At 40.9% G+C, this 27,123-nt stretch overlaps 1 protein-coding gene across 1 annotated transcript in view; it reads left to right on the top strand.

Moving 5' to 3' along the window:
• Nucleotides 1-6,217: 6,217 nt before the first annotated feature.
• The window catches only part of CRY2 (cryptochrome circadian regulator 2), a 35,444-nt gene continuing 14,538 nt past the window's right edge, over nucleotides 6,218-27,123 (top strand). The window contains exons 1-5 of the mRNA XM_020798534.3: nucleotides 6,218-6,495; nucleotides 13,170-13,278; nucleotides 18,164-18,306; nucleotides 22,257-22,441; nucleotides 25,000-25,088. Coding sequence (XP_020654193.3) covers nucleotides 6,299-6,495; nucleotides 13,170-13,278; nucleotides 18,164-18,306; nucleotides 22,257-22,441; nucleotides 25,000-25,088 — 723 coding nt within the window. The 5' untranslated portion in view covers nucleotides 6,218-6,298. The remainder of the gene's footprint in view (nucleotides 6,496-13,169; nucleotides 13,279-18,163; nucleotides 18,307-22,256; nucleotides 22,442-24,999; nucleotides 25,089-27,123) is intronic.

The following is a 27,123-nucleotide window of genomic DNA, read 5'->3' on the forward strand; positions in this document are numbered from 1 at the left end:
GCTACCACCTCCTTACTAGACCCTTGCCCGGCCTAGCTGTTGAAAGCAGCCAGATCATTAACAACTGAATGGGTTCGTTCGTTCATTTAGTCCAGGCTTGTCCAACCTGTGGCCTGAGGGCGACATGCAGCCCAGGTTGGCTCATAATGCGGCCCAGTGCAATTTTTTAAAAAAGAAATTCCAAAGTTTCACTGCCGGCGCTTGCGGCTGGAATGCAGCTGGGGCACGTCACAATGGTGGGGGGGGAAGAGGGAAGGAAGGAAGGAGTAGGAGGGGAGGGGAGAGGGGGGCTGTGTGAGTGCATTGTGCTGTCCCCGTCAATAGGTGGACCCCCCCAGCCCCATAAAACCACCGGAGTCGAAGCTGGCAGCCTCTGCTGTCTGAGATTGCAGCTGCCGGTAAGCACGCTTGGAGCTGGGCTGCAGAGGACAGCTAGGGCTGCCCCCCCATGCGGCCCAAACCAAATTTTCATCTTCTAACGTGGCCCAGGGAAGGTGAAAGGTTGGACACCCCTGCTTTAGTTGTTTAATCGTGTCCGACTCTTTGTGACCCCATGGACCAGAGCACGCCAGGCCCTCCTATCTTCCACTGCCTCCCGGAGTTGTGTCAGTTTCATGTTGGTTGCTTTGCAGACACTGTCCAGCCATCTCATCCTCTGTCGTCCCCTTCTCCTCCTAACATCAAGGTCTTTTCCAAGGAGTCTTCTCTTCTCATGAGATGGCCAAAGTACTGGAGCCTCAGCTTCAGCATCTGTCCTTCCAGTGAGCACTCAGGGTTGATTTCCTTTAGAACTGATAGGTTTCTTCTCCTTGCAGTCCAGGGGACTCACAAGAGCCTTCTCCAGCACCACGATTCAAAGGCATCAGTTCTTCGGCAGTCTGCTTTCTTTATGGTCCAGCTCTCACTTCCGTACATCACTACAGGGAAAACCATAGCTTTGACTTTTTGGACTTTTGTTGGCAAGGTGATGTCTCTGCTTTTTAAGATGCTGTCAAGGTTTGTCATCGCTTTCCTCCCAAGAAGCAGGCGTCTTTTTATTTCGTGGCAGCTGTCTCCACCTGCAGTGATCATGGAGCCCAAGAAAGTAAAATCTGTCACTGCCTCCATATCTTCCCCTTCTATTTCCCACGAGGTAATGGGACCAGTGGTCATGATCTTAGGTTGTTGTTGGTTTTTTTTTTTTGAGTTTCAGGCCGTTTTTTGCACTCTTCTCTTTCACCCTCATTACAAGGTTCGTTAATTCCTCCTCACTTTCTGCCATCAGAGTGGTATCATCTGCATATCGGAGGTTGTTGATATTTCTTCCGGCAATCTTAATTCCGGCTTGGGATTCCTCCAGTCCAGCCTTCCGCATGATATATTCTGCATATAAATTAAATAAGCCGGGGAACAATATACAGCCTTGTCGTACTCCTTTCCCAATTTTGAACCAATCAGTTGTTCCATAGCCAGTTCTAACTGTTGCTTCCTGTCCCACATATAGGTTTCTCAGGAGATGGATAAGGTGGTCAGGCACGCCCATTTCTTTAAGAATTTGCCATAGTTTGCTGTGGTCCACACAGTCAAAGGCTTTTGCATAATCAATGAAGCAGAAGTAGATGTTTTTCTGGAACTCTCTGGCTTTCTCCATAATCCAGCGCATGTTAGCAATTTGGTCTTGAGTTCCTCTGCCCCTTCGGAATCCCGCTTGTACTTCTGGGAGTTCTCGGTCCACATACTGCTGAAGCCTACCTTGTAGGATTTTGAGCATAACCTTGCTAGCGTGTGAAATGAGTGCAATTGTGCGGTAGTTGGAGCATTCTTTGGCACTTCCCTTCTTTGGTATTGGAATGTAAACTGATCTTTTCCAGTCCTCTGGCCACTGTTGAGTTTTCCAAACTTGCTGGCATATTGAATGTAGCACTTTAACAGCATCATCTTTTAAGATTTTAAATAGTTCAGCTGGAATGCCATCACCTCCACTGGCCTTGTTGTTAGCCAGGCTTTCTAAGGCCCACTTGACTTCACTCTCCAGGATGTCTGGCTCTAGGTCAGCAACTACATTATCTGGGTTGTCCGGGATATCCAAATCTTTCTGATATAATTCCTCTGTGTATTCTTGCCACATCTTCTTGATGTCTTCTGCTTCTGTGAGGTTCCTTCCATTTTTGTCCTTTATCATGTCCATCCTTGCACAAAAGGTTCCTCTGATATCTCCAATTTTCCTGAACAGATCTCTGGTTTTTCCTTTTCTGTTATTTTCCTCTATTTCTTTGCATTGTTCATTTAAGAAGGCTCTCTTGTCTCTCCTTGCTATTCTTTGGAAGTCTGCATTCAATTTTCTGTAACTTTCCCTATCTCCCCTGCATTTTGTTTCCCTTCTCCTCTCTGCTATTTGTAAGGTTTCCTTGGACAGCCACTTTGCTTTCTTGCATTTCCTTTTCTTTGGGATGGTTTTTGTTGCTGCCTCCAATGTTACGAGCCTCTATCCAAAGTTCTTCAGGCACTCTGTCCACCAAATCGAGTTCCTTAAATCTGTTCTTCACTTCCACTGTGTATTCATAAGGGATTTGGTTTAGATTATACCTGAGTAGCCCAGTGGTTTTTCCTACTCTCTTCAGTTTAAGCTTGAAGGGGGGGGGGGAGATAATAGCACTTTTCAAATACTTGTAGGCATACAGAGGACGAGCAGGATCTGTTCTCAATCATTCCAGAATGCAGGACATCTAACAATGGGCTCAAGCTACCAGAGGGCAGATTTCAGCTGAATATCAGGAAAAAATTCATAACTATTAGAGCAGTATGCCAATGAAACCAATTCCCTTGGGATTTGGTAAGCATCCCAATGCTGGAGGCATTTATGAGAAAATTGGACAACAATCTGTCAGATCTGCTTTGATTTGGATTCCAGCATTGAACAGGGGGTGGTACTTGATTGCCTTATAGACTCCTTTCAACTCAATTATTCTATGATACTGTCTACAGCCATTGATTAAAGATTCCTCTTGACACTACTAGCGACAGGGAGAACAAATGACACACAGAGGAATCTAATCACTGGAGAAAATAGGCTATGTCTCTGAAAACATTCAGGAACTGAGAGTGGGTGGGAGGCTCTGCCTTGGAGCTTCTGCAGAGCAGGTAGGAACTCCATTAGCCACATTAGATCTAGGGGGCAGGAGGCAAGAAAGATTTTATTTGAATTTTACCTTATTTCAGTTTACCTTGGCTTCCTGTCAGAAGCAATTTAGAGCAATGAAAAAATATTAACAGTATCAACAACGTTAATATGGTATGTTAATTTATGTAAAGTTAACGTTGATATCATATTAGCATTTTTTGGTAGAAGAAAATAGATAAAAGTTCACTAATAAGCCACACAGAATGTGATCAAATGCTTTGAAAATGGAAGCAAGAGCACCAAAAATATCATAAAAATTAAGCATAATATATCAGAAAGGCACTTAAGTCAATTTGCTATGTCCCAAATACCTTTCTAGAAAGAATCATTTTCATAAAAAGGCCATCTGAAGAATGATCCTGTGCAGTCAAATGACAGACATAATACCCAATGTGGTTTAGTGGGTAGAGTGAAGGTCTAAATTCTGCTCATCCATGAAAACTAACAAAAAGGAATCTCATTTACCTTGAAAGTCCTATTAGGGTTGCTCCAAGTGATTCCAACTTGATGACACATAACAGACACAATGATAGTCACAGCCTTGTATTTAGTCCAGAGGTGGTGAGCATGTAGCCCTACAGATATTCTTAAACTGCACCTCCCATTGTCCTTACCTTTAGTTATGCCAGCTGTTGGCCAGGACTGATAAGAGCTGCAGCTCAGCAATATCTGAAAGACTACACATTCCCTTCTCTTGATCCCTTTATATTTACAGATTTTACAGGGATTTATTCTGGGGATCAGTTGGTTGGGACACCTGGCTGTGGAACCAAGATCTTGGAGTTCAAATCCCCACTGTCATTCCTCGGAGAGGAGCCAGCTGAGATCACCCAGAGTATGCACTGGATGGCTGATGAGGTTATGTGACCTTCCAATTGCACAGCAGTCCCACAAGAAGGAAATGGTGAAATACACAGGAATACTTTTATACCTAAAAAAAAAAAAGTAGGAAAGTCAACTCAATGACACATATTTATTGTATTACATGTCCATAATGCCAATGCTTGTGTTGTGTGAAAACTGCACTCTTATAATTTAATAATATGTAGCTGGATGTGAATATCATATTGAGTTCAAAGTGGGTACAGCTACATTTAGCAACAAGAAACAATATAATCTGGATCAATTTGGAACAGTGGGAGCTTGATAAGATTTCTTCTTCTGTTAACATGGAAATTACTCCTGCAGCCCCTGTAGTTGCCATCTAGTCAAGTACATGTTCCATTTTGGGCCGCTTGGTCGTGATGTGTCCCTCACCTTCTCATTCTCTGCCTCCTGCCTTCTCTTTTGCAATAGCTGTCAGCCAGTCGGAAACAACCTGCTTCCATTTGCTCATGGGTGGACACTAATGCTGTGGTCTTATACACACAACGGGGGAGGGTATGGAGTGCTACTTTTAGCCCTGAGCTTCTCCTTTTCTCCATCTTTTTAAAAATTAATTGTTGGTAAGCGGCATGGCATTGCATCATTTCACCTCTGAAGAATCCTAAGTGACCTGTTGGCTCTCTTTATTTCTGAAAAGGATTTATTTTTTTTCCTTTCTCTTTCTCTCTCCCACCCAACCCCTCTCTCTATAAACATTGCGGCCTTCTGTGCTATTATGATATGTAGTCTTCACTGACAGATGTTGAGCATCATCAACTTTGCAAAAGTAGCAGGTAAAGCTCCACAGTTAGGATATCACCTTCAGCCCAGGGGCTGCAGGAGTAATTTTCATGTTAAGCATTATAGCACAATAGTGGGAAAGCATTTTTTAAAAAAAAAATTAAAAAGAAAAGAAACACGCCTTTTCCTCACTTCAAAAAAGCACAGAGGGTGCTATCCACAGCCATGCCAGACCACGCCCACCTCTACATCACCAGGGTCCTGCAGGAAGAACACACACACACACACCAATCCCACACTGGATCGATTCTTGCTGTTGAGGTCACAGCAAGAAAACCATGTTTATTGGGACCCATGCTAGTTGCTGCAAATAAACAGTAGGCTCCAACCCTAGACCAGTCAGGGGCAGATTGATCCCCATAAGGGCCAGGTAGGAGTGCTCTAACAAGGATATTTCTGTAGAAGGTGTTTTAAACAGATCCCAACCATACCAGCAGGAGGCTACTGCGTGGTATAAACCCCAGGTAGCCCGACTCCTGAATTTTCTTTACTAAATAAATACAGTTCGCACTGAGGACAGGTCTGCTTCCGCTTCTTTTCTCATTTCTTTCCCATCAGGTCATTTGGAAGGGCTCACCCTGTGATAAGACGCTGATCACAGGAGCGGTACAGGATGTTACAGTATAGGATAGCCATAACTAGCATTCAAGAGATTACATAAACGTAGGACGGGCAGATCTGCTGTTGGCCACCTGCCCAAGCAGTATCTGATAGTATAACAAGTATGCCTCCAACGACCAGGTGCTGGAAACCCTTCCCGGTGCCATATATTCCAGTAGAGGATAAATACTCCTGAGCTCGCGAAATGCAATGGGATCGGCTCATGAGTCCTTTATTATAGCACCGTTTTTTTCACGCCATTTGGGAATCTTCATGCCTCTCACAGGCGTATGATTTGATATAAGCGTGTTACATCACATTACGTATACATGGAGTGGGAGGGAGGCCAACAGGACTGGGCGTAAGCGGTGAGGTGCGCAGAAAGTAGCTCCAATAATTCGTTTACGCCCAATGAACACGCGTCAGATCTTACACTCTTATGTCAGGGTGTATTTCCATAACAAAGCGTGCTTCGCCTGTTCTCACCTACATCAAGATGCTTTTTTTAAACAAGCCCCCTTGCCTTCACTTTTTGGGTTCACACAACCAACGCATGGGTTCTCAGATACTGTACTGTACTGTACTGTAGGTTCCAGCGACGGGTGCGGAGACCATGCCCGGCGGCTCCTCCCATCCACGGCGCAGCCTCCCTCCTTCCCTCCAGCTGCCTCCGCCCTTCCAAAACACGCTGCAGAAACGTGCGCCGCCGCCTCCGCTTGGGGGCGGCCGAGTTATGTAGCCGAGGCGGCCAATGGGCTTCGGCAGGCGGAGTTTAGCCCGGGTTAGGGGCGGCGGGCGCAGGCCTGGGAGGAGCAGAGCGTGTGGCTGAGCCGAGGCCGAGGTTGTTGGTTCGCTCGTTGCTCTGCTCTGGCCATGGCTGCTCTTCCCGGTTCGGCGCCTCGACCGCCCGGCGGCAGCGGCTGCTCGGTCCACTGGTTCCGCCGGGGGCTGCGCCTTCACGACAACCCGGCGTTGCAAGCAGCTCTCCGTGATGGGGGCCCCGTGCGCTGTATCTACATTTTGGACCCTTGGTTCGCGGCCTCCTCCTCGGTGGGCATCAACCGTTGGCGGTGAGTTGCGCGGGTCGGGGTGCGGGAAGGAGCGGGCGGAAGAACTCATTTTGGTGCCAGGGGATTCAGAAGTGAAGCGAAGGTTTCTGTCAAAGGAAGGAGTTGGTAGCAAAAGGGTCAAAAACCCCGCCGGCAAACCGCGCCACCGAGGTGGGGACGGGCGGGCGGACGGGCAGTCGAGGCAGGGCGCCGGAGCCCCTTGCCAGGGCGAAGGAGCCAAACCTCGGCCCGAGAAGCGCGACAGCTCCCAAGTCTGGTGACGGGTAGTCCCGCGGGCTTTCACCGGCAGGGCTTGTTCGGTCGGGTCGCGGCTGTCACGTCAGGAAGCGCTTTTGAGCAAATTACTCAGCGACGGTTTGCTTTTTTGGGCAAGGCTGCTGCCCATCGTGGTCATAACGATGACGCGCAGGTCCACGGACTTATATAAAAGAGGTCGAAAATAAACGTGCAAAAAAGAAGCAGAAATTATGGAAAGCGAGCAGGACGTGTCCCAGTGGCATCAAGAGGTTGATACTGTTTGGTGATGCTGAGTGTATTAAATTGATACTCTCTTCCCCCCCCCCCAACTACATACATTTTAGTTTGAAGAATTTGGATTTCAGAGAATGATTTTGACTTTCTGAAGTAACGCAGGCTTTCTGACTTTCTGCCACAAGGGTATTTTGTTACTTTCAGATGTTGTTTTTGATCAGGACTGTCTTAATGTGGCCACAGTGGTGCCTCTCGGCTGAATGGTTCTTGGGATGTGCAGATTTGACATATGGAGAGAGCAAATTAATTTACTGATTTATATAGGGAAAGGACCGACAGTGACAGGCAGCTGCTTACAGGAAAGCTGCACTTGTCCATTCTCTTCCCACCCACCACCCACCCCAAATGTGGCCCACCTTTTAACTCCTGCCACTATTAGGCATTTCTGCTTACTTGACCTTATTTGTTGTTTCCTTCTGTGCCTCTTTTGGTGACTACATTGGAGAACCTTTTGAGTCATGTTTAAGCAACTATAATCTATTGTAGGAGTGGGAACTTCAGGCTCTGGGGTTGAATCTCCTGAGGTCAGTCCAACTTTCTGGGGTTTCTCAGATACCTAGTTCTCAGATAACCCACCCCCCCATGTGAAACCATCATATGGTTTCTTAGCTATGTATTGTATGTTTTTCACCCAGAAAAGTTGAAGTGCACCTCTTAAGGACTGATAGATGTGCTTTCTGCTAAATATGCTATTACCGTGTTTCCCCGAAAATAAAGACAGGGTCTTATATTAATTTTTGCTCCAAAAATGCATTAGGGCTTATTTTCAGGGAATTTTTTTCATGTACAACATTCTACATTTATTCAAATATAATCATGGCATCTTCTTCTGGTTGTTGCATAGTGGTGGAGGGTGGGGTTTCACTTAACTGGGGCTTATTTTGGGAAATAGGGTTTGTATTACAAGCATCCTGAAAAATTGTACGAGGGCTTATTTTCAGGTTAGGTCTTGTTTTCGGGGAAACGGTAATTTTGGACCCCTTCATCAATAGAATGCAACTTTCAAGAGCTTGTCTGCAATTGAACTCTGAAAGAGGCCCCCAGCCCTTGATGTAGGATAGTAGTTCTTAACCTTTAAAAAAAAAATCATGAACCCCTTTGAGAAGCTGATCAAAACTGGCATACTGTTACCCAGAAAAATACACATAAGCTCATACAAAATTTTGTGTAAAATTAATTTGATGCAAAAAATGTTGCTGGACAAGTTAAGAATCCCAGGTGTACAGGCAGTTAAACTGGATGATTATAGTGGGTAGCAAGATGACAACATGAAATTAAACACAAACATCTAAAAATATCATAGACAGGTTATTCTCAAGGGGGAGATTTGAGAATGAGGCACAGACTCTGCTCAGTTTATGAACCACTCCAGAGTATATAGTACTGTGTTTATCCAATTTTAATAATAATTGCATGCTGTTAGGTCAATTCTGACTTACAGTAACCTTTTCCAGTGTTTTCTTAGGTAGAGAATACACAGAAGTTTTCCATTACTGTATCTTCTTCTGAGGGCATCTTGGGACTGTGTAGCTTGCCCATGACTACACATGCTGGCTCCTCCCCAGTAGACACAGGCGGGGAGAGTTTGATTTTACTAGTTGTTAAACTGAATTCTTTTGTATAATTTTCTTAATCTTTAAAGTAGTATGATTACAGTACAGTATTAGGATTAGAGTCCACAAATAATTTACCTAGGGACAGTGTAATAGAATCTGTCTTGAAGAAAAGTAGGTGATGTTCACTAGGATACATTCATGTAAATGCATATAAGATTTACACTGAAATCAGTATAGCTTCAGAAGTGATTTCTAGATTGTGTGTCACACAACGCACAATTTGGAGATAATCTGTTAACCTGGAATTTTTGCAGCCTCTAAAAGATCTGGGAAATGCAAGATTTTTCTTTGTTTCATTTTTATACCACCCATCTAGCCAAAGGTAGAATAGTTGTAGAATAGCTGTAGAAAGGATTTCCAAAGTGGAAGAGAGTAATTTGGTCACTGGCATTTGACATAGTTGCTGGGACGAGGTTTAGCTGTTGCGTAGAGACTACATCTTGAGAATGTTTCTTGTCCTAGTTCTATGAGTGTATAGTTAAATTGGTTTTCACATATGCAGTCCTAAGTAGAGAAGCTGGAAAAGCACTTTTATAGCATTTGTACACTGTTAGAGGAATACCCTTTGTTCTTAGATGTAAACTGCCAACTTAGAAATGTAAAAGGGTAAACGGCTTGGAAGAGGAAAATACCAGTGCACAATAAACATGCCTAAGTTATTGTGTGTATAATTGTCACATGATGCAGAAAGAGACTAGCTGTTCTGATTATTGAAGCAGCAGTAACTATGTATAGAAGAGACACAACTTGCTTCTGAAACCATTTGGAATATAAATTCAATTTTATATCGTATTGAGTCATTCTCACCTTCCCAATACTTTTCAACATAATTGTGTATATTCTATCATTTACCAGAGTCAAGTTATGTATGCAGCTGCCTTAGGCTTTACGTAATCTTTATGACTCCTCTTTAAGCTGGGAGAAGATAAGGCAGCCTTGTTAGGTAAAGAGAGAAATGCTTTTCTTGGAGCTTTAATTGCATGAGGCACGTCTGCTGAATTCTCTATGTATCTATCAATGCTATGTATACATCCCTGTCCTCACTGTGGGCTTGATAAAATTCTGGCAGGTTTAGAAAATGAAAAGATTGAGGAGTCTGACACCTGCATTCTGGTGCAACAGTGAAGGAATGTACAGTACTGTATCGGTTGGCCTGCAGCACTTGCTACTTGTGCAGAGAGTTGGAAGAAGCAGCCATGCATTGGTACATTACATAATGCCAATCTGCCACAAAAATTTGTCTGATATATACTTAAACACAAAATTTACCACCACAGTGAAGTGCATGCAAAGTAGCAATTTACATAAATAAATTTCTTTCATACGGCATTTTAGTAATCATAAATGTCATATCCATACTTAGTGAGGTGTATTGGATAGAATGATGGACTAAGACTCAGGAGACCAGGGTTTGAGTTCCCCACCACATCATACCTTGGCCATGGAAACTCACTTTGTGGGGGACATTGTCTCCTTGAATATCTCACATACCTTGAAAGCCCGATTCAGGTCACTTTTAAGTTGGTTTGGACAACACATAACACACAGTTGTCATAAATGTTAAAGAAGAATTCAGTGGAAAACTAGGGAAGGTTATAGGTTCTCTTGTACATGTATTAACAGTGGTTCCCAACCTTGGGTCTTCTGGAACTGAAACTCCCAGAAGCCGTCACCACTAACTGAGCTGGCCAGGATTTCTGGGAGCTGCAGTCCAAGAACATCTTGGGAGTCAAGGTTTGGAACCACTGTATTAGAGGAAATACAGTTACTTCTGGTGGCAAATACTAGTTCTAAAATTGAACTTTGAAGATGGAAACATAGTTGATATGGTATTGTGTGCACAATTTTACAATACAGAAACAAAATTCAGATTTTACGCCAGGATCCAGTACAAAACATATGTTGGTACATCCTGTGAGCAGAAATGGAGTGGGATGATCCCCTTTCCTTGACCTATACACCTCAAAGATTTACTGTGGAAGACTGGGAACCTCTCCAGATCTGTTTTCTAGGCAGTACAGAGTATTTCAGAAGAGTAGGAAGGATAAAATAATTCTTATACAGCACTGTTAGCCTGTAATTAGATTCAAGCCTTAGCAGTTTATATTTTAAAAAGCCAACACACGTTAGTGTTAAGTTGTGCAGATGTTAACTGAGGAATTTAATGATCCTATTATTTGTCTTTACTTTTTGCCTATATAAGATCTGCATGTGATGTTAAAAAAACCCAGAAAGTTACTTTTTGAACTTTTAATTCTTAGATCCTAGGTGCTATAATTAAAAAAAAAACACTAGCTTTTCCCATTTTTGCAGACAGTCACACGACTGCTGCTTGGGTGAGCCCTGATGAGCCTTGAACTCTCCTTTCTTTGCACCTGGGTGTTTGACTAGTGTAAACCACGATATCTGAACATGAGAAGCTATCCTTTAAAAAGCCAAGATTGCAATACTGACCATGGCTTGTATAAGCAGAATTTAAATAAAGCACAGTTCCCCAAGTTTGGTTATCATTGGGTACTATGGCTTTTATTTTAAAGCTAGATGCAAATGCTTTCAATGTCTTCTTGGCACAAAAGAGGAGAATGAGGGAAGCCAGAAAACAAGCCCAGATATCACCATGTTTTATTCACATTAGTGGGAGACATGTTTTCCACAGCATCTGAGCCAAGGGTAATTATTTACTTTTAATCTACTGGTTTGTATTGAAGGCTGAACTAACCTTGCAATATGATATGACTTGATAAAACAGATTTTAAAAAAAAGAATTCTGGTTCCTAACTAGTTTCCACTTCCTAAAAACATGCCTAGTAAATACTGTGTCTAAAACTAGGAAGGGTAGACGCATTTTTTTTTAAAAAAAAAATCAGATTCACAGTGCTATGGGACTGAGGCAGATAGTTCACTAGATGGGCAGCCATCCTGATATTACATGTATGCCAGGCATTCTATCTGTAGTATGTAGATACTAATCTCCTAAATTTATGCCCATATAATGTTCTTTTCCCCAGCATAAAGGTAAATCCTTCTGATACTGCATATGGTTGCCTCTGATGTAAACATTCTTGGTAAAAGTATCATGTAAGACACTATAGAATGAAATTTTTTACAAAATATGTCTGTAATAAAATGAAGAACAATGGCTGAAATCCTGTCTGCACACCTATGCTTGCGGAAGCTTTTGACACAATGAGAAGGAGATGATCTTTTGGAAATGAAAACTTCCCAGTTCTGCCCCGTGATTCCCGTATAACCCCTTTCCTTGTTTGGGAGTCATGGGTGATGTGCCATGTGCGATGTTATCACAAGGTTGACATTACTGGCTGCAAGAATTTTCAGTAATTAAATACTTCCTTTGACCCACAGCTTCTGAATAATGAAGGGAAATAAAAAGTAGCTGCAGGACAAAAAATAGGAAGTGTTTGAGTTCTAAAAAATTACTCCTTCTGATAACGTAACCAGCTTTCCATGAGCATAGTGGCACAAAGAGGATTTTAACTGTTACCGATCAGTTACAGTACACTGAAAAGATATAACAAAATAATAATAATACATTAATGTGTCTTTTTAGTCAACTGTCCACAGCTATATATTGTCAGGAATATTATTTTTCAGTTTTACTCTTGGCAACTGCTAGCATGTCTCCAAAAAGAAGCATGAGCCACTGGTGGGTGGGTGCTTGAACAGCACTTGCTCAGCTAAGATAGTAAGGGTAGCTATGTTTCTGTAATTATATCAATCCCTGACACCCCTCCTATATCATGTCATAATTATGTGCTATCTGATTGATTCTGACTTTATGGAGGCCCTTGCCAGCATTTTCTAGGTATGGAGTGCTCAGAAATAGTTTACTACAGTGGTGCCTCGCAAGACGAGGTTAATGCGTTCCAAAAAAATCGCTGTCAAGTGATTTCGTCGTTAAGCGAAACGCAGTTTTCCATTGAAATGCATTGAAACCCTGATAATGCGTTCCAATGGGAACAGATTGCCATCATAAAGCGAAAATTGCCATAGGAAACATCATTAAGCAAAACACGTTTCCCAAGCGAACACAGCCGTGTAACGAAACAGCAACCATTCAAACGCCTGTTTAGCGAAGCGAACCTGAGCTGTCAAAACCATCGTAAAGCGAAACACAGGGACCCGAAAATTAACCGTCTTGCGAGGCAAGGTCCCCACCATCTTAGAGCGAAAATCGCCCATAGGAAACATTGTTAAACGGAGCGCAAGATCGCTCTGGAAAACTAATCATTAAGCAAATTCGTCATTAAATGAAGCAATCGTCTAGCGAGGCACCACTGTATTCTCTTCCTCTGGTGGCATTCTTAGGACTGTGCAGCTTGCCCGTGGTGATACAGGCTGACTCTTTTCCTGGGAGGTGCAGTGGGGATTCCGGTTTCTGATGGATGCTGACAAAATCTAGCTGTTCTACCAATGGACCTTTAACAGTGCCTAGCACAGTTAAATTGTATCTTTAAATTGCATTGTATTAAGCACAGTTAGATTGTATTTTGTGTTTTTAATCCTTAGGTTTCTGCTCCAGTCCCTGGAAGATTTGGACAATAGTTTAAGAAAACTCAACTCCCGCTTGTTTGTAGTACGAGGCCAACCAACAGATGTTTTTCCAAGACTCTTTAAAGTAAGATCACAACTTACTGTATGTTTAGCAGTTTATGAATTAATTTGATCATAACTTAAAAATTAGGGGACGTGGTGGCGCTGCGGGCTAAACCGCAGAAGCCTGTGCTGCAGGGTCAGAAGACCAAGCAGTCGTAAGATCGAATCCGCGCGACAGAGTGAGCGCCCATCGCTTGTCCCAGCTCCCGCCAACCTAGCGGTTCGAAAGCATGCAAATGCAAGTAGATAAATAGGGACCACCTCGGTGGGAAGGTAACAGCGTTCCGTGTCTCAGTCGCACTGGCCATGTGACCACGGAAGATTGTCTTCGGACAAAACACTGGCTCTATGGCTTGGAAACGGGGATGAGCACCGCCCCCTAGAGTCGAACACAACTGGACAAAAAAAAATTGTCAAGGGGAACCTTTACCTTTACCTTTAACTTAAAAATTTACATTTACTTTCACTGTTGCTGATTTTAACATCTTGATTCAAGTATTACAGAATAGCAAAGAGCAGTGTGACTGTCTCTGACAAGGGAGGCCCCTTCCAAGTTTAAACCTGTCTGTTTTCCACATTGCATTGTATGTTGAATATTTACATGGTGTGATAGTTGGATTTGCATCATCATTTAGGAAATAGCAGAAGTATGAAGGGGAAGCTTACATAAATTGCTACCTTGTTTCCCCAAAAATAAGACAGGGTCTTATATTAATTTCGCCTCTTAAAAACACACTAGGGCTCATTTTCAGGGGATGTTTTATTTTATAGTAATGTCATCTTCTTCTGGTTGCTGCACAGTGGTGAAAGGCGGGGTTTCACTTAATTGGGGCTTATTTTTGAAGTAGGGCTTATATTACGAGCATCCTGAAAAATCATACTAGGGCTTATTTTCGGGGAAACAGGGTATAGAGTATTTTTTCCTTGCTGATCTGTATGACTTTGATTAAAAACAAGTCAACGTGCATTCTGCATTTTGTTTTATTTGTACCTCACCGTTTCTTTTCCAGATAGCTCTCTAGTCGGCTAACAATGAAATAAAATCAAATGAATAAAACAAATGTAACTTAAAGCATAAACAGATAAATCAAAAACATAAGACAGTTTAAAAACCAATATCTCACTTACCTTGAAATGACTATTAGAGTCACTATAAGTTGGTCCCAACTTCATGATGCATAACAACAAATATTTGGCAAAGAGCTGAAAACAAGGACACATAATTACATATACCTGTACTTTTGATTAGAGTTTCCACTTTGGATTCCCCCCCCCCCATGCCTGAGACTGATAATAGAGGATGCAGGATTTGTTTTTTCCTTTCTTCTTTTCTTGTTCCCCTACTTGCTTTAGCCAACAGCTCTAGTTTTGCCATGAAAAAAGAGAAAAAGAGGAAGGACCAGTAATGGAACAGACACATAATCTGCGTCTTCTCTTGCTACTCCAGCTTGTTTACAGAGATCAGTTAGAAAACAACAACCATCATATCTTTTAATCTTATAGCTGCTTAATCTAGTTTTTTTGATACATTAAGGCTTATTCAGGGATAAACTTGAAGAGGAACGAAAAATAGAGTTAGTATTTTGGAGGGCTTATATATCAATATATACATTTATGTATATTTAAAAAGCCCATAAGTATTCAGTATTCTGTTTCCACGTCATAGTGATTGTGAGTATTCCCTTCTGGTTTTAGGATGTATATAAACATTAGAGGTGTAGAATTGCTACTGCCAAGTCTTTTTACATGTGAGATTGAACATTGTCCCTTCGAGGGAGATGCAAGGAGAATTGTCAGGATAAGCTTACCCCAAGATAAACAACACTAGGCTAGATACTTTTGTCCTTTTTACACAACTTGTGTGTGATTGTTTTATTAAACCTTTATTTAATTTTCTGGAAACATCACTCTCTGAAGACCTTGTTCCTAAACTATTAGAAGACAAAAATCCTCATTTCTCTGGAACAATTGATAAATTTGATGCTGTTGTTCAATCCTCCAAGATAATTGAACTACTTTATGGTGTCTAAATATTTTGTTTTATGCTGCTCATTAATTTTTTTTCAAAAACTTCTGAGGAAAGGAAAATAAAGAAAAGAGCTATAGAATAATAAATTGGGAAGGCAATGCTCTTTCGTGTATGCATTTCAAAGAAAAATGTTGCTTCCCCCCCCCCACCAGTTGTCAGAGAAAGCACTTGTTGACACCTCATTTCTAAATGACTGAGTGGAACAGCCTTAAAATATATTTTTCTTCAGCAATTATTTGTTCTTTGATTCCTTGCCAAGCAACTAGTTATTTTTGTTGTTGTTGTTGTTGTTGTTGTTGTTGTTGTTGTTGTTGTTGTTGTTGTTGTTGTTGTTGTTGTTGTTGTTGTTGTTGTTGTTGTTATTGTTTACTCTCATATTGCTGCCTTTTGCCAAACACTGGTTGATCATAAGTGAAATGACCTTTTAGTAGTTGCTGGAAGCTGTTAAATTATTCTGCTTCAAACCTGTGGCAACTCCTCTGCTGCTATGCATTTTCTTGCAAAAACATTTAGCTGGGCTGTACCTGGATACTGGTTGTAGTATGCAATAGTGACAGTACTTAACAATCCACTTAGTGTGTCATGTATTGAGAATGATTATAGAGGTTCATCATGTCAACCAGTTACATCTTGTGTAGACACTTTTGCAGAGAAAATAGGCCATAAGAGTGAGAAACCACAAAAAGCTCTAGGAAAAGCTGTGAATGTGCTTGGTTCTTTGGTGGTTCTCTAGAGTGTTAACCATTGTAACGTTTTATGTATTTATGATTTATATAATAACATATCTTATTATGTGCAAAAAATAGGTATAATGAGAATATTCTTTCTAGAGAGAAAATGAATTCGTCTCCATTTCTGCACATTCTGGATGACTGCATTTTGAATTAATAAAACAAGATAGCAATTAAGTTCTCCCATCGTATGAGCAAGCAAACCACAAATAATCCATTAACTGTCATTTAGTAGTTTATCTGTAAAAATATGATTTATAGGTTGAGATTTAATGTATGATAATTAATATGAATGTACAAATTAGATCTACAGCAGAAGTGTGTCTCTATCCCTTTCTCCAGAGTTCAGTTAGCCTGGATCACAAGATTTACATTGTTGTTTTGGACTCACAGACATTTTTTTTCCTTTCCTTCTTACTATGTATTACTAAAGGGCTCAGTTTTTGGCCTAGTTGCAAAGTCTAAATGCAGGTGCTGTATTGTTTCTGTATTGTGCTATATAACAATGGGAGAAAACTTCAACTGCATAGAGTAGGAGTGGGTTATCTCAGTGGTCTTTGGGATTGGGTTACTACCCCCAAACCCCACTGAGGGCTGCAGCCAGCCCAGAAATGACCAAAACAATTTTAAAAACCCGACAACAAACAAATAGAAAGCCATTTCTAAGTTTCTATTTTGATGTTTGTGAGGGTGTTGGGAGATTCCTTCCTCAGCCCCCATAATAAGACCTGCTGCCCTTGCAGGCTGCTAGGAGTAGAAGTACAATTTTTTTTTTTGAGATTTCTGAGATTTGCCTTTTCAGAACTGACAGTACTGCAGGCGGTCCATCAATGAGAAAGGAAGAGCTGTTTAATATCCCAATATTCCACCTCCCTGAGCCATAGCTATACTTTTTTCACTACAAAGATTTACATCTGGCTGATGCCTAATTTTGATGCTGAATTCCTCCCTCTTCCTGCTTTTGGATGTAGTGAGAACTTCCCACAGAAAAGAAAAAGAAACCCTGTGTTTTAATGTACCGGTAATTGTCACTAGGCAGTAGTGTGTATCCGATTCTAATTCATTGCCAACCCATACAATAAAAAAAAATAGCATAAGAGAAGACATATTTACCCTTCAAGATCAAAAGTTCCTTCTTCAGAGAACAATATAATTACTCTAATGTTTTCTTATTTCTCTGCTCCCAGTATTCTGTAGGTTTAGGCAGGTAGCATTTCAATTTACAAAGTTCAGCATACTCATTGTTTTAGTGGCCCAGTTTTCCTTTCAAATTGAGCATTGGCTACTTGAACTGACTGGTAATTCAGACAGCCACAGTTTGCTAAAACCTTTACTGCACATTATGTTGGAATTCTGTTCAGTATATAATTCCAACCTCTGTGAGGTGGGAATTATCCCAAGCAAAGGTGTGTTGGGAGCCAGTGCCAGTAGCAACATTTTATAGATGGCAAAATCATGTTGTGTACATTTATGCTGGTGTAACCCAGATTGGGTGCTGGTTAGTATATTTAATTTAAATTTATAGAAAGCTTCCTCAACTCTCCCCTTCAGGTTCCGAAGCTCCTTAGGGCTCCCTTTTATTCCAGGGAAGTTTGGGGGAGCTTTGTGGTATGTGGGGGAGGGGAACCATTTAGTAGTAAAATTTTGGATTGGGTGTGCCGATCCAGTGGGGATTTTTGAAATTAAAATTGGATTTCTAAAATTAAATATTGCTGGCACCTGATTCAGGTTATGCCTGAGTAAATTTATGCCGACAGGATTTTGCCCAGTGTTTGCTTGATATATTATATATCGATGGGGGTGGGTTAGCCATTTAGTCAGCTTAACATTACAAGGTGGAAGTGAGTGTGTGCTATGTCAGGTGTACCTGCTTCTGTTATAATAAGTGAAGTGACCTAAAGTTGAGGGCTAAGAAAAATCTCTCCATTATTCTTAAAGTGCAGTATATTTTTCAGGCAGAGGGCAGCAGCTCCTGGCAATGGTAGATTTTAAAATATGCATTAATGCTAACAAGATCTGTTGTCTGATTCTGCTGTTGGGTTTTTGCCATCATTCATTAGGCTTCCATTCGAGTTTAGTGACAAATGGCTCAGAGAATGGAACCTCAAGTTTGTAATATAGTGATAATTTTGTCGGCTTTTTTACAGGAATGGGGAGTTACCCGTCTCACCTTTGAATACGACTCGGAACCATTTGGTAAAGAGAGAGATGCAGCTATTGTTAAATTGGCTAAAGAAGCTGGAGTAGAGGTGATAACAGAGAATTCGCATACTCTTTATGATCTGGACAGGTAAGATACAAACCTGTGTAAATAAGTAAAATATTATGCTATCTGAGGAGAAAATAAAATGGTTGATGCAGGAAAATAAAACTTATGGTTAGAGCATGAGAGGATTACAGAAGGTCCTGTCAATAGCAAAGACTTTAGTTTCTCTGCTCTGATTGTATAAGAACAGTGGTTATCATTGTTCATGCTAAACTCCCAAGTTCTGTTTGGAAGGGAGGATAGAAATAAAAGTATTGATAAAAATATATATGAATTCTGATCTCAGTGTATAGTCAGTATCATTGCAGGTACTGCACAATAAGGCCACTGTTACTGTAGGTATACAATCTGCTTAAGGCAGGCCACATTGTGAAAGAAAATGGGAATCTAATTTGGATGTTGACACAGAAAAAAGATGTACTATGTATTTGGGACACCACGGAGGTGTATGAGCAAGAGACAAGGAAAGTGATTTCAACAAACCACTCTGCTTTTTTTTGTCTTCTACAGTTTTTCAGTATTTTATATACAGATGTTCAGTGTGAATGTTCAAAGTGAGTCTGGATTCTCATACTAACACACTACTGTATTTCCGATATAGAGGTTCGTTTTAGACGTTCTGATCATGATTGCATAGTTCTCTAGATGTACTGCACACAGAGATTAATTTAAAATATTTAGATACTTCCCAACTGCTTATACTGTTAGAGTTTACAATTTTTTTAATATTTACCCATCAGAATTGTGTTCAGTTTTACTGTAAAAATGTATTATCATGGTGATAGAAGCAATTTTAAATGAAAACAAGAGGAATATGCAAGGTGCTGTATTTTTTAGAGTCAAATCTAAGCAAATAGGACCCATCTCCAATAAAGCTCTCATGGTCGCTTGTAAGTAACCATAGGAATAAGGACAATGTGATTCTAATCGAACAGTTTAAAAATTATGAAGAAATCAAACAGATAATCATGAAATTATCACAAACAGGTCAAAGAACCCAGAGGCTTGCCTTAATAGTACCCATCATCTCACATCACAAAAACAGCTTTCTCACATCCCCTGGAAACTGAGAAACAGGTTATCAACTGTGTATTCTAAGACAAGAAATAACACAGCTAGGCTTTCACACTGAAGGGTTCCTGTCCATTGCCACATAAGGCACATTGGGTGGTGGTAAAGTACAAAACGCAGCTTCTTTAAGGCTTGAGAAAGTTCACTTACAGCTTTTCACTTACCTGCATCCCCACCATGTTTACAGTTTAGAGGTCTGTTGATTACCTCTTAGTTTACCATTGCTAAGAAGACTCTCTTTTCTATTGCAGTTTTCCCATTTGAAGTTTAAAAACTGTATGAATTTTGTGTTGTCTATAAGGTGTCTTGTGTAAATTCTACAACCTGGTATATTGAGAGTTGTTGCTTTTCCCAGTACTAATCATGACTCTGATAAAATTGAGACTTCCTGTAATTAAAGATGTGTGATTTTATTTCATCATTTCCTCAGATGCTGATTAGAATGCATCTAAAGAGAACTGTAAACAAAAATATTTTGTTGCCACTCTTTAAATATAGAACTCCTGTTGGTTGGACAGAAAATTATATAAAGCTATAACGAGTGTATTCTTTCCCCTCAACTGCAAAGTGTTTTTTTAAATTGCTTGAAAGTGAAGGTTTTGTTTTGGAAACACAATCTGCAATTGTTTTGTTATTTTCTCCTCATTCATATTGTCAAAACCTGTAAGATATGGACTGTTTCTGTCTTCTGTAAAGGGGTGGTGGTGTTCAAAAATAAACATTGTGCCTCTCACAACAGTTTGAGGCTCCATGTTTTACCACTGAAAGAGACTTGCTTAATTAAAGTCTCCTGCTGAGTCTGGCTAAGGAGGAGATTGAACTCTGAACGTATAAGACTGGAACAGCCGGGTGTTCAGTATGTGACCTTGATTCTCTGACACAGACCTTTTCATATCATCGTGCTGACTCTTCACTCTTGTTTTCCCACTCTACACACTTCCTCCTGCAAGAGAGTTGAGCCCTGCTTTTGAAGAGTCTGTACACCTTTTCCCCCATATTTGAAGGACTGCTTGGTTGCTTAAATTCAGGAGGCAGAAGAAAAGCCTTAGTGAAAGCCTTCACTGCTGTGAAACCGGGAGCCACCATCTGTTCGGTGGCTGCCTGTGCCTTGCAAGGAAACTGTATCACAGGAGCTGCACACGTGAGCTTAGCTGTGTAGAAGCCTGGGTAGCGTGGAGCTCCTCCCTGTTACACGTGCTGCCTGCAGGGGAAGGGCAGGCACGCGGCTGTTGCTGAAACGCTGGAGTGAGAGCCCAGCCCTTTTGCATAAGTTGTTGACTGAGAGGACGTGGCTGCCAGCTGCTATAGCTACCAGTGTAGAAGCTGAAAGGAAGCTGATTTCATTGCTTCCCTTTTATATAATCTAGGGGGGCTTGCTTCTTGCCCCTTCTTTTTAACTCTCTCCTTTCTGCCTTTGTGAAAGGCATCAAGAGTTTTTGCGGGGAGTGGATTATATTCTGGTGATTCTGTTTCACCAGGTAAAAGATCTGTTGTTTCCGGATCTTTTTAGCTAACTTCCTGAAATCTTTCATAGCTATAACAGAAACCAGATACCCTTCTTTGTTTAGTCATAACTGGAACACTGTGGCTGATGTCTGGATCTGAGACAGCCCTGTCTTAAGGTGGATTCTTTGTGTATTGCTTAATTTTCAGAAACTATTCTGCTTTGGTGGAAAATGGAACGTACTATAATCTGTAACATGCCATCTCCAAGGGTAGCTAAAGTTTCACAATTAAATCATATCAGTGGCATGTTTGTTACTGAGAATGCACCCCAGCTTGATTCCTAAACCTCCTAAGAAATCATATTTTATTGTTGTAGCTTTCCAACTTGCTTGGGCATTTAAACTACACCAGCCCTGCCCCACTAGAAGCCCAGGGGTTTTGCTTCAATGAATTAATACTTCCCGGCCTTAAAAGGAACTACAAATGTTCTAGTAGAGACTTAAAACTCTCAGAATGAGAGAAACTCTTTAGACTGAATAAAAACTGCACGTCTCGCAACCGTTTGAGGCTCTGTGTTTAATTCTTGTCCTGTTCCCTATTCTTAGTTTTTCCTTCCCAGTTTATGGCCATTGTACAAACTTCAAAGAGGAAACTGGCAGAATTTTTAATGTTGCCACTTCAGACTAGGTTGTTATTACATTTCTGTATTTTTCCTCATATAAAAAGCCCCCCTGCATGTAGAAAATGGGGGAGGGGAAGGTTTAGCATACCCTTCACTCATAGTTTCTTGCATGATCGTGGTGGTGGTGGGGAGATTCAGCAATATAAGTACCACCCATCTGTCACATGAAATGGTGGAGTTCAGAATACCTACCACTTCTTTCTACATAAATAGTGGAACTATTCTTATAATTCTTGTGGCTAACTGAAAGAAGCTAGGTCTTTAAGTGCTAAACAAAGTGAGTAATTATTTTTAATTTTTGCCCCTGCAGAAGGGTTTTTTTTTAATCTCAGGAAGGGAAAGAATTGTGGTTAAAAAAAATGGTAGACTCCTTATATCAGGAGGCTTATGAGGAACAATGAATTCACTTCCCTAAAGGCACATGGAATAGGAATAGGCTTCTTGGCACTTTTTATAGGATATTGCCCCTGTAATGAAGAATAAGTTTTCTCTTTGAAGGATGTTGCAGTAGATAATGAGAGAGAAGGCAAGGTGAGACTTCTGGGCCACAGATGTTGTGAGGAGGACATAATTGGTCTTTTAAAGTGGTTGAGATAATGAATAAAAGAGTGTGGATTTGCATTGCTTTGTGTATTTTGTATTCTCTTCCTCCTATTAAGTACTGAAAGAAAGAGCAGTTCTTAAATGTACAGTACTAGTAACAATGCTGGTTTCTCTACTAATTGCATGGGAGCAAGCCTGTTTTTCAACTGCCTCTTTGTGTTGTGTTCTGCAGGATAATCGAGCTGAATGGACACAAGCCTCCTCTCACCTACAAGCGTTTCCAGGCCATCATTAGTCGCATGGATCTGCCCAAGAAGCCAGTCCCCACCATTACACATCAGCAAATGGAGAAATGCAAGACAGAGATCCAAGAAAATCATGATGACACATACGGAGTCCCATCCCTGGAGGAGCTCGGTATGTTGCAGAACTGCAGGGCAGCTAAGCTGACATTCTGTAAGCTTGGAACACTTCCAAGATGAGCTAGTGTACTCATCATCTTGCATGGCCTAATCTGGCTATAGCTGAAACACAGACTGGAGATTATCAATGCATCTTGAGGACTTGGGAAAAAAGAGCTGATTAGTTGTTGCTATTTTATCTGGCAGCCATTTTATTTAAGTTATTTTATACAGTGAAGATACGAATAATTACAGGATAACATTTGAAGTACAGTAGCAAGTTACACATTTAAAAACTGAATGTCCAGGAATTATCTTACATTATTTAGCAAATCAAGATTTGCTTATCTATTTATTTGAGCTCTCTTTAATTTTCAGAGCTCTTTACTGTATGTCAACGTAACATATAACAGGACAAATGGAATAATGCCCAGAGAGCAGTCTATAAAGACCAGCATTAAAATTCCCAGCAGCAACTCAAAGGAAGTTAAAGAAAAGTTCATCAAACTAGGTTGATGGGAGGTCATTATTTGGGTTGTTACCATTGAGATGTCTTTTTGCCACAGTAGCCATCCATGTACTCATGCAAGGATATCAAAGGAAGGGTCGTTGCTGAAGATATTGGCCTACAAACAGACATAGATACTCACTTCCTAAGCCTTGTAGGTATTTCAGGGTCAGAAGTGCACTTGGGATTGGGTCTAGACATAGAGTTGGACAAGAGATAGGTATGTATGTGTTTTTGGACTGCATTTCCCAGAATTTCCCAGCTCCCTATAATTCTGGGAGTTGTAAGCCAGAAACACAAATATTGGAAGATAGGAAAAATCCTAAATGTAACATTAATAGTATTGGTTTCTCCACAATTATCAGAGGAACAAGTCTGTTCTTCAAAAAAAACCTCAGCTATAAACTGACAGGTGATTGTCCTGCTGAGTCCTACTTAGTAGTTGTGTTTTAAACTTAACTGCATATTTCAGACCATGCAAGTTTACGATTTAGATTATAGGTAGTAATTTTAAGACTATATGCTACATAGTGTGATAATGTGGCATAATTTTCACATGAACACTATTGTGTAATTTCAGTGTTTCTGTGACTATTTTTCTGCTAGGGGTTACCCACTGTTTCTATAAACAACCTACAATGTAATATAACAAAGTCTTATGTCTGATCTTTTGGCTCTCAATTTAGTTTAGTTTAGTTTAGAAAAAAGAAAGCTAGTAGCAAGAGAACATGAGAAATATACTGTATACAACTCTGTACAACAGTAGATAGGGAAATGTTTTTCTTCCCATACTAGAAGAAAGTAAAGTCATTCAGTGAAGTGAAATGGTGGAAGATTAAGGACAAATAACATGAAGTCTTTATCTGGTGCAAGATAAACATCTAGAGTTTGATTCCATGAGATACGGTAATGGGTTAGCTTAGCCTTTAAGGGGTCTTAAGCAATTTTATGAATATATAGCTATTGTTGTTGTTGTTTAGTCGTTTAGTCATGTCCGACTCTTCGTGACCCCATGGACCAGAGCACACCAGGCATTCCTGTCTTCCACTGCTGGAGTTGGGTTAAATTCATGTTGGTTGCTTCGATGACACTGTCCAACCATCTCATCCTCTGTCATCCCCTTCTCCTCCTGCCTTCACACTTTCCCAACATCAGGGTCTTTTCCAGGGAGTCTTCTCTTCTCATGAGATGGCCAAAGTATTGGAGCCTCAGCTTCAGGATCTGTCCTTCCAGTGAGCACTCAGGGTTGATTTCCTTTAGAATGGATAGGTTTGTTCTCCTTGCAGTCCAGGGGACTCTCAAGAGCCTCCTCCAGCACCACAATTCAAAGGCATCAATTCTTCGGCGGTCAGCTTTCTTTATGGTCCAGCTCTCACTTCCATACATCACTACAGGGAAAACCATAGGTTTGAGTATTCGGAGTTTTGTTGGCAAGGTGATGTCTCTGCCTTTTAAGATGCTATTGAGGTTCCCAAGAAGCAGGCGTCTTTTAATTTCGGGCATACAAGCGTTTTAAAGCTTGCTGCATGCTTTCTGTCTGTGACTCGGATGAGGAATTTGCCTTAGTCCTCTAAAGACTGCTAATACTTCTGACATTGTAACCCATTATTCCAGTCATTTCTTTTCTGGCAGGCAGAGACAAGATGGCTGAACTGTCACATGCTAGAGTTGAAAAGTTTGTTTCTATGCAGGTTATTTAAATTTTGAATTGAGCTATTGTGAACCACTCCCCTTCCATCTCTTACATGGGCATTCTTGTACTCTACGCTATATGGTGTTGTTTTGTTTTTCCAGCATCCTTTTACATTGTTAACACATTTCTAAGGCTCATCATTTAATGGTTTTGTAGAGGAAAATAAAACCTAATTCTGTCCTTTCTGGCATATGCAACATAGATGTGTGTCTTATGCAGGTCTCTATTCAAAAATGCCCTCTTCTGGTCATAGGTGGTAATTTCACATTGAATAGTCTAGGCTAGAGCACAATTACAAAACATGTCACTTAGAACTGTGGAGGATGGACTTCTTGCCTGGATCCTAGATTAATCCTTATTCTCATTCTCTTAGGCTTCCCCACTGAGGGTCTTGCTCCAGCTGTTTGGCAAGGAGGGGAGACTGAAGCCTTGACTCGTCTAGATAAACATTTGGAAAGAAAGGTAATTTTATACAATCCTTACCGCAAAATGGCCTCCTGAGGAACAGCACTCTTCATGGTGTTATTTTTCTTTATACTGTGCTATCTGCTGAGCTGCTCTGAATTTGTTAGGTATATTGATGAAAAAAATTCAAAAATCCTTCTGTTGCTGAGACATTATTCAAGCCAGATTTTTGTCTTTATAGTTCCTTGACTCTTTTTAATTTCCCATGTCAAATTTGTGACAGTGAGTTTTGGACATTAAAGGCTTTGCCAAACTGTCTTGAAGCCCCCTAAAAATGTATTTTATTTATTTACTTATTCATGCATTTGAAAGGGATCCATAGAAAACTTTAAGTTAAAAATAAAAGCTGTGGCTAGTGATATCACCAGCCTTATATAAGGCTACACCAACAGGATTCCAGCCTAATTTCTTTTGTACAGATTTTGCCAACCTGGTGTCCTCCAGAGGTTTTGGACTGACCAATGGCTGTGCTTACTAGGTTTTATGGGCATATTAATCCAAAACATTTCAACCTTGGGGAAGGCTGCTCTTGTGTATGCAGACAAATTTCATTTGACAGTATTGTTGTCTTTACCAGAATTTAAATGCTTGCCATGTATACTGAAAAATAAACACAACAACAAAACAGAATCATGTTTAAGCATTTCCAATGGAGAATAATAAGGGTAAGCAACCAATCTTCATTATAAAGCAACAGAATTAATATTAAAACATACTGGCTGGAGTCTTACTCGTTTTTGCACAGGGTTTGTGTAACTTGCTGCAGCTAATTGATGAGGTGCATGGATGTATCTCAGTTGGAGAGTTGAACATTGTACCATGCATCTGACCAAAACTTACCCCTCAACACCTCATCAATTAGCTGCAGAAGATTATTACAGGTTATATGAACACCCGTAGGTTTCTGGTTACTCAAGAGGGGAAAAATCATTGTTGTGTGAATGTCTATAATGTTTAAAAATATAACCTTTCATATACAGTGGTGCCTCGCTTAACAAGCGCACCGTATAACGACGAAATCACATAGCGATCCGTTTTTTCGGATCGCTAATGCGATCGCTCAACGTTTTTTTAATAGGGCAAAATTCGCTTTGCGAAGACCGGTAAGCATTTCCCTTACCGATCTTCGCAAAATGAAGCCCGACGATCAGCTGTTTGGCGGCCAAAATGGCCGCACGCAGCATTTTCGCGCCCTCGTTAAGCGAGGGGAGGGCACGAAAATGGCTGCCGGCCATTAAGAAGCATCGCTGAACGGTGAGTATTCAGCCCATTTGGAACGCATTAAACCATGTTTAATGCGTTCCAATGGAATTCCCTGCCCCGTTCAACGATGCTTCAGCATAGCGAAGGTTAATCCGGAACGGATTAACCTCGCTGTGCGAGGCACCACTGTATTTCAATTATTGACAATGTGAAGGACAAGGAATTAAATGTGCATCACTATTTTGGCATATTTAAACTTATGTTGTGCGAGATGGAAGAGAGATACCCCTTATCGACACTTACTGGCAAATGATTAAGAAGCCTCTGTGCTGCAAGGTCAGAAGACCTGCAGTCGTAAGATCGAATCCACGTGACAGAGTGAGCCCCCGTTGCTTGTCCCAGCTCCCACCAACCTAGCGGTTCGAAAGCATGCAAAATGCAAGTAAATAAATTGATACCACCATGGTGGGAAGAAAACAGTGTTCAGTTGCGCTGGCCACATGACCAGGGAAGATTGTCTTCGGACAAACGCTAGCTCTATGGGTTGGAAACGGAGATGAGCACCATCTCCTAGAGTCAGACACGATTGGACAGATTGTCAAGGGGAACCTTTACCTTTATCTATGTTTCAAAGATACAGAAGCACTGTCTGTGGCATACATGGCATTACTAAGTATGATATGACCTTTGGATGATTTTTCTCCCTTTGTTCTTACTTGACAATACCCTTGGTAGTTATTGGTAATTGCAGCAAGCAACATTTGTTTATAAAAACTCATACAACTTTGTTTTTCTTTTTATGACATCTCTCCCCCTTGCCCGTATCTTC

This window comes from Pogona vitticeps, chromosome 1 (genome assembly GCF_051106095.1).
Source record: "Pogona vitticeps strain Pit_001003342236 chromosome 1, PviZW2.1, whole genome shotgun sequence".
NCBI lineage: Eukaryota > Metazoa > Chordata > Lepidosauria > Squamata > Agamidae > Pogona > Pogona vitticeps.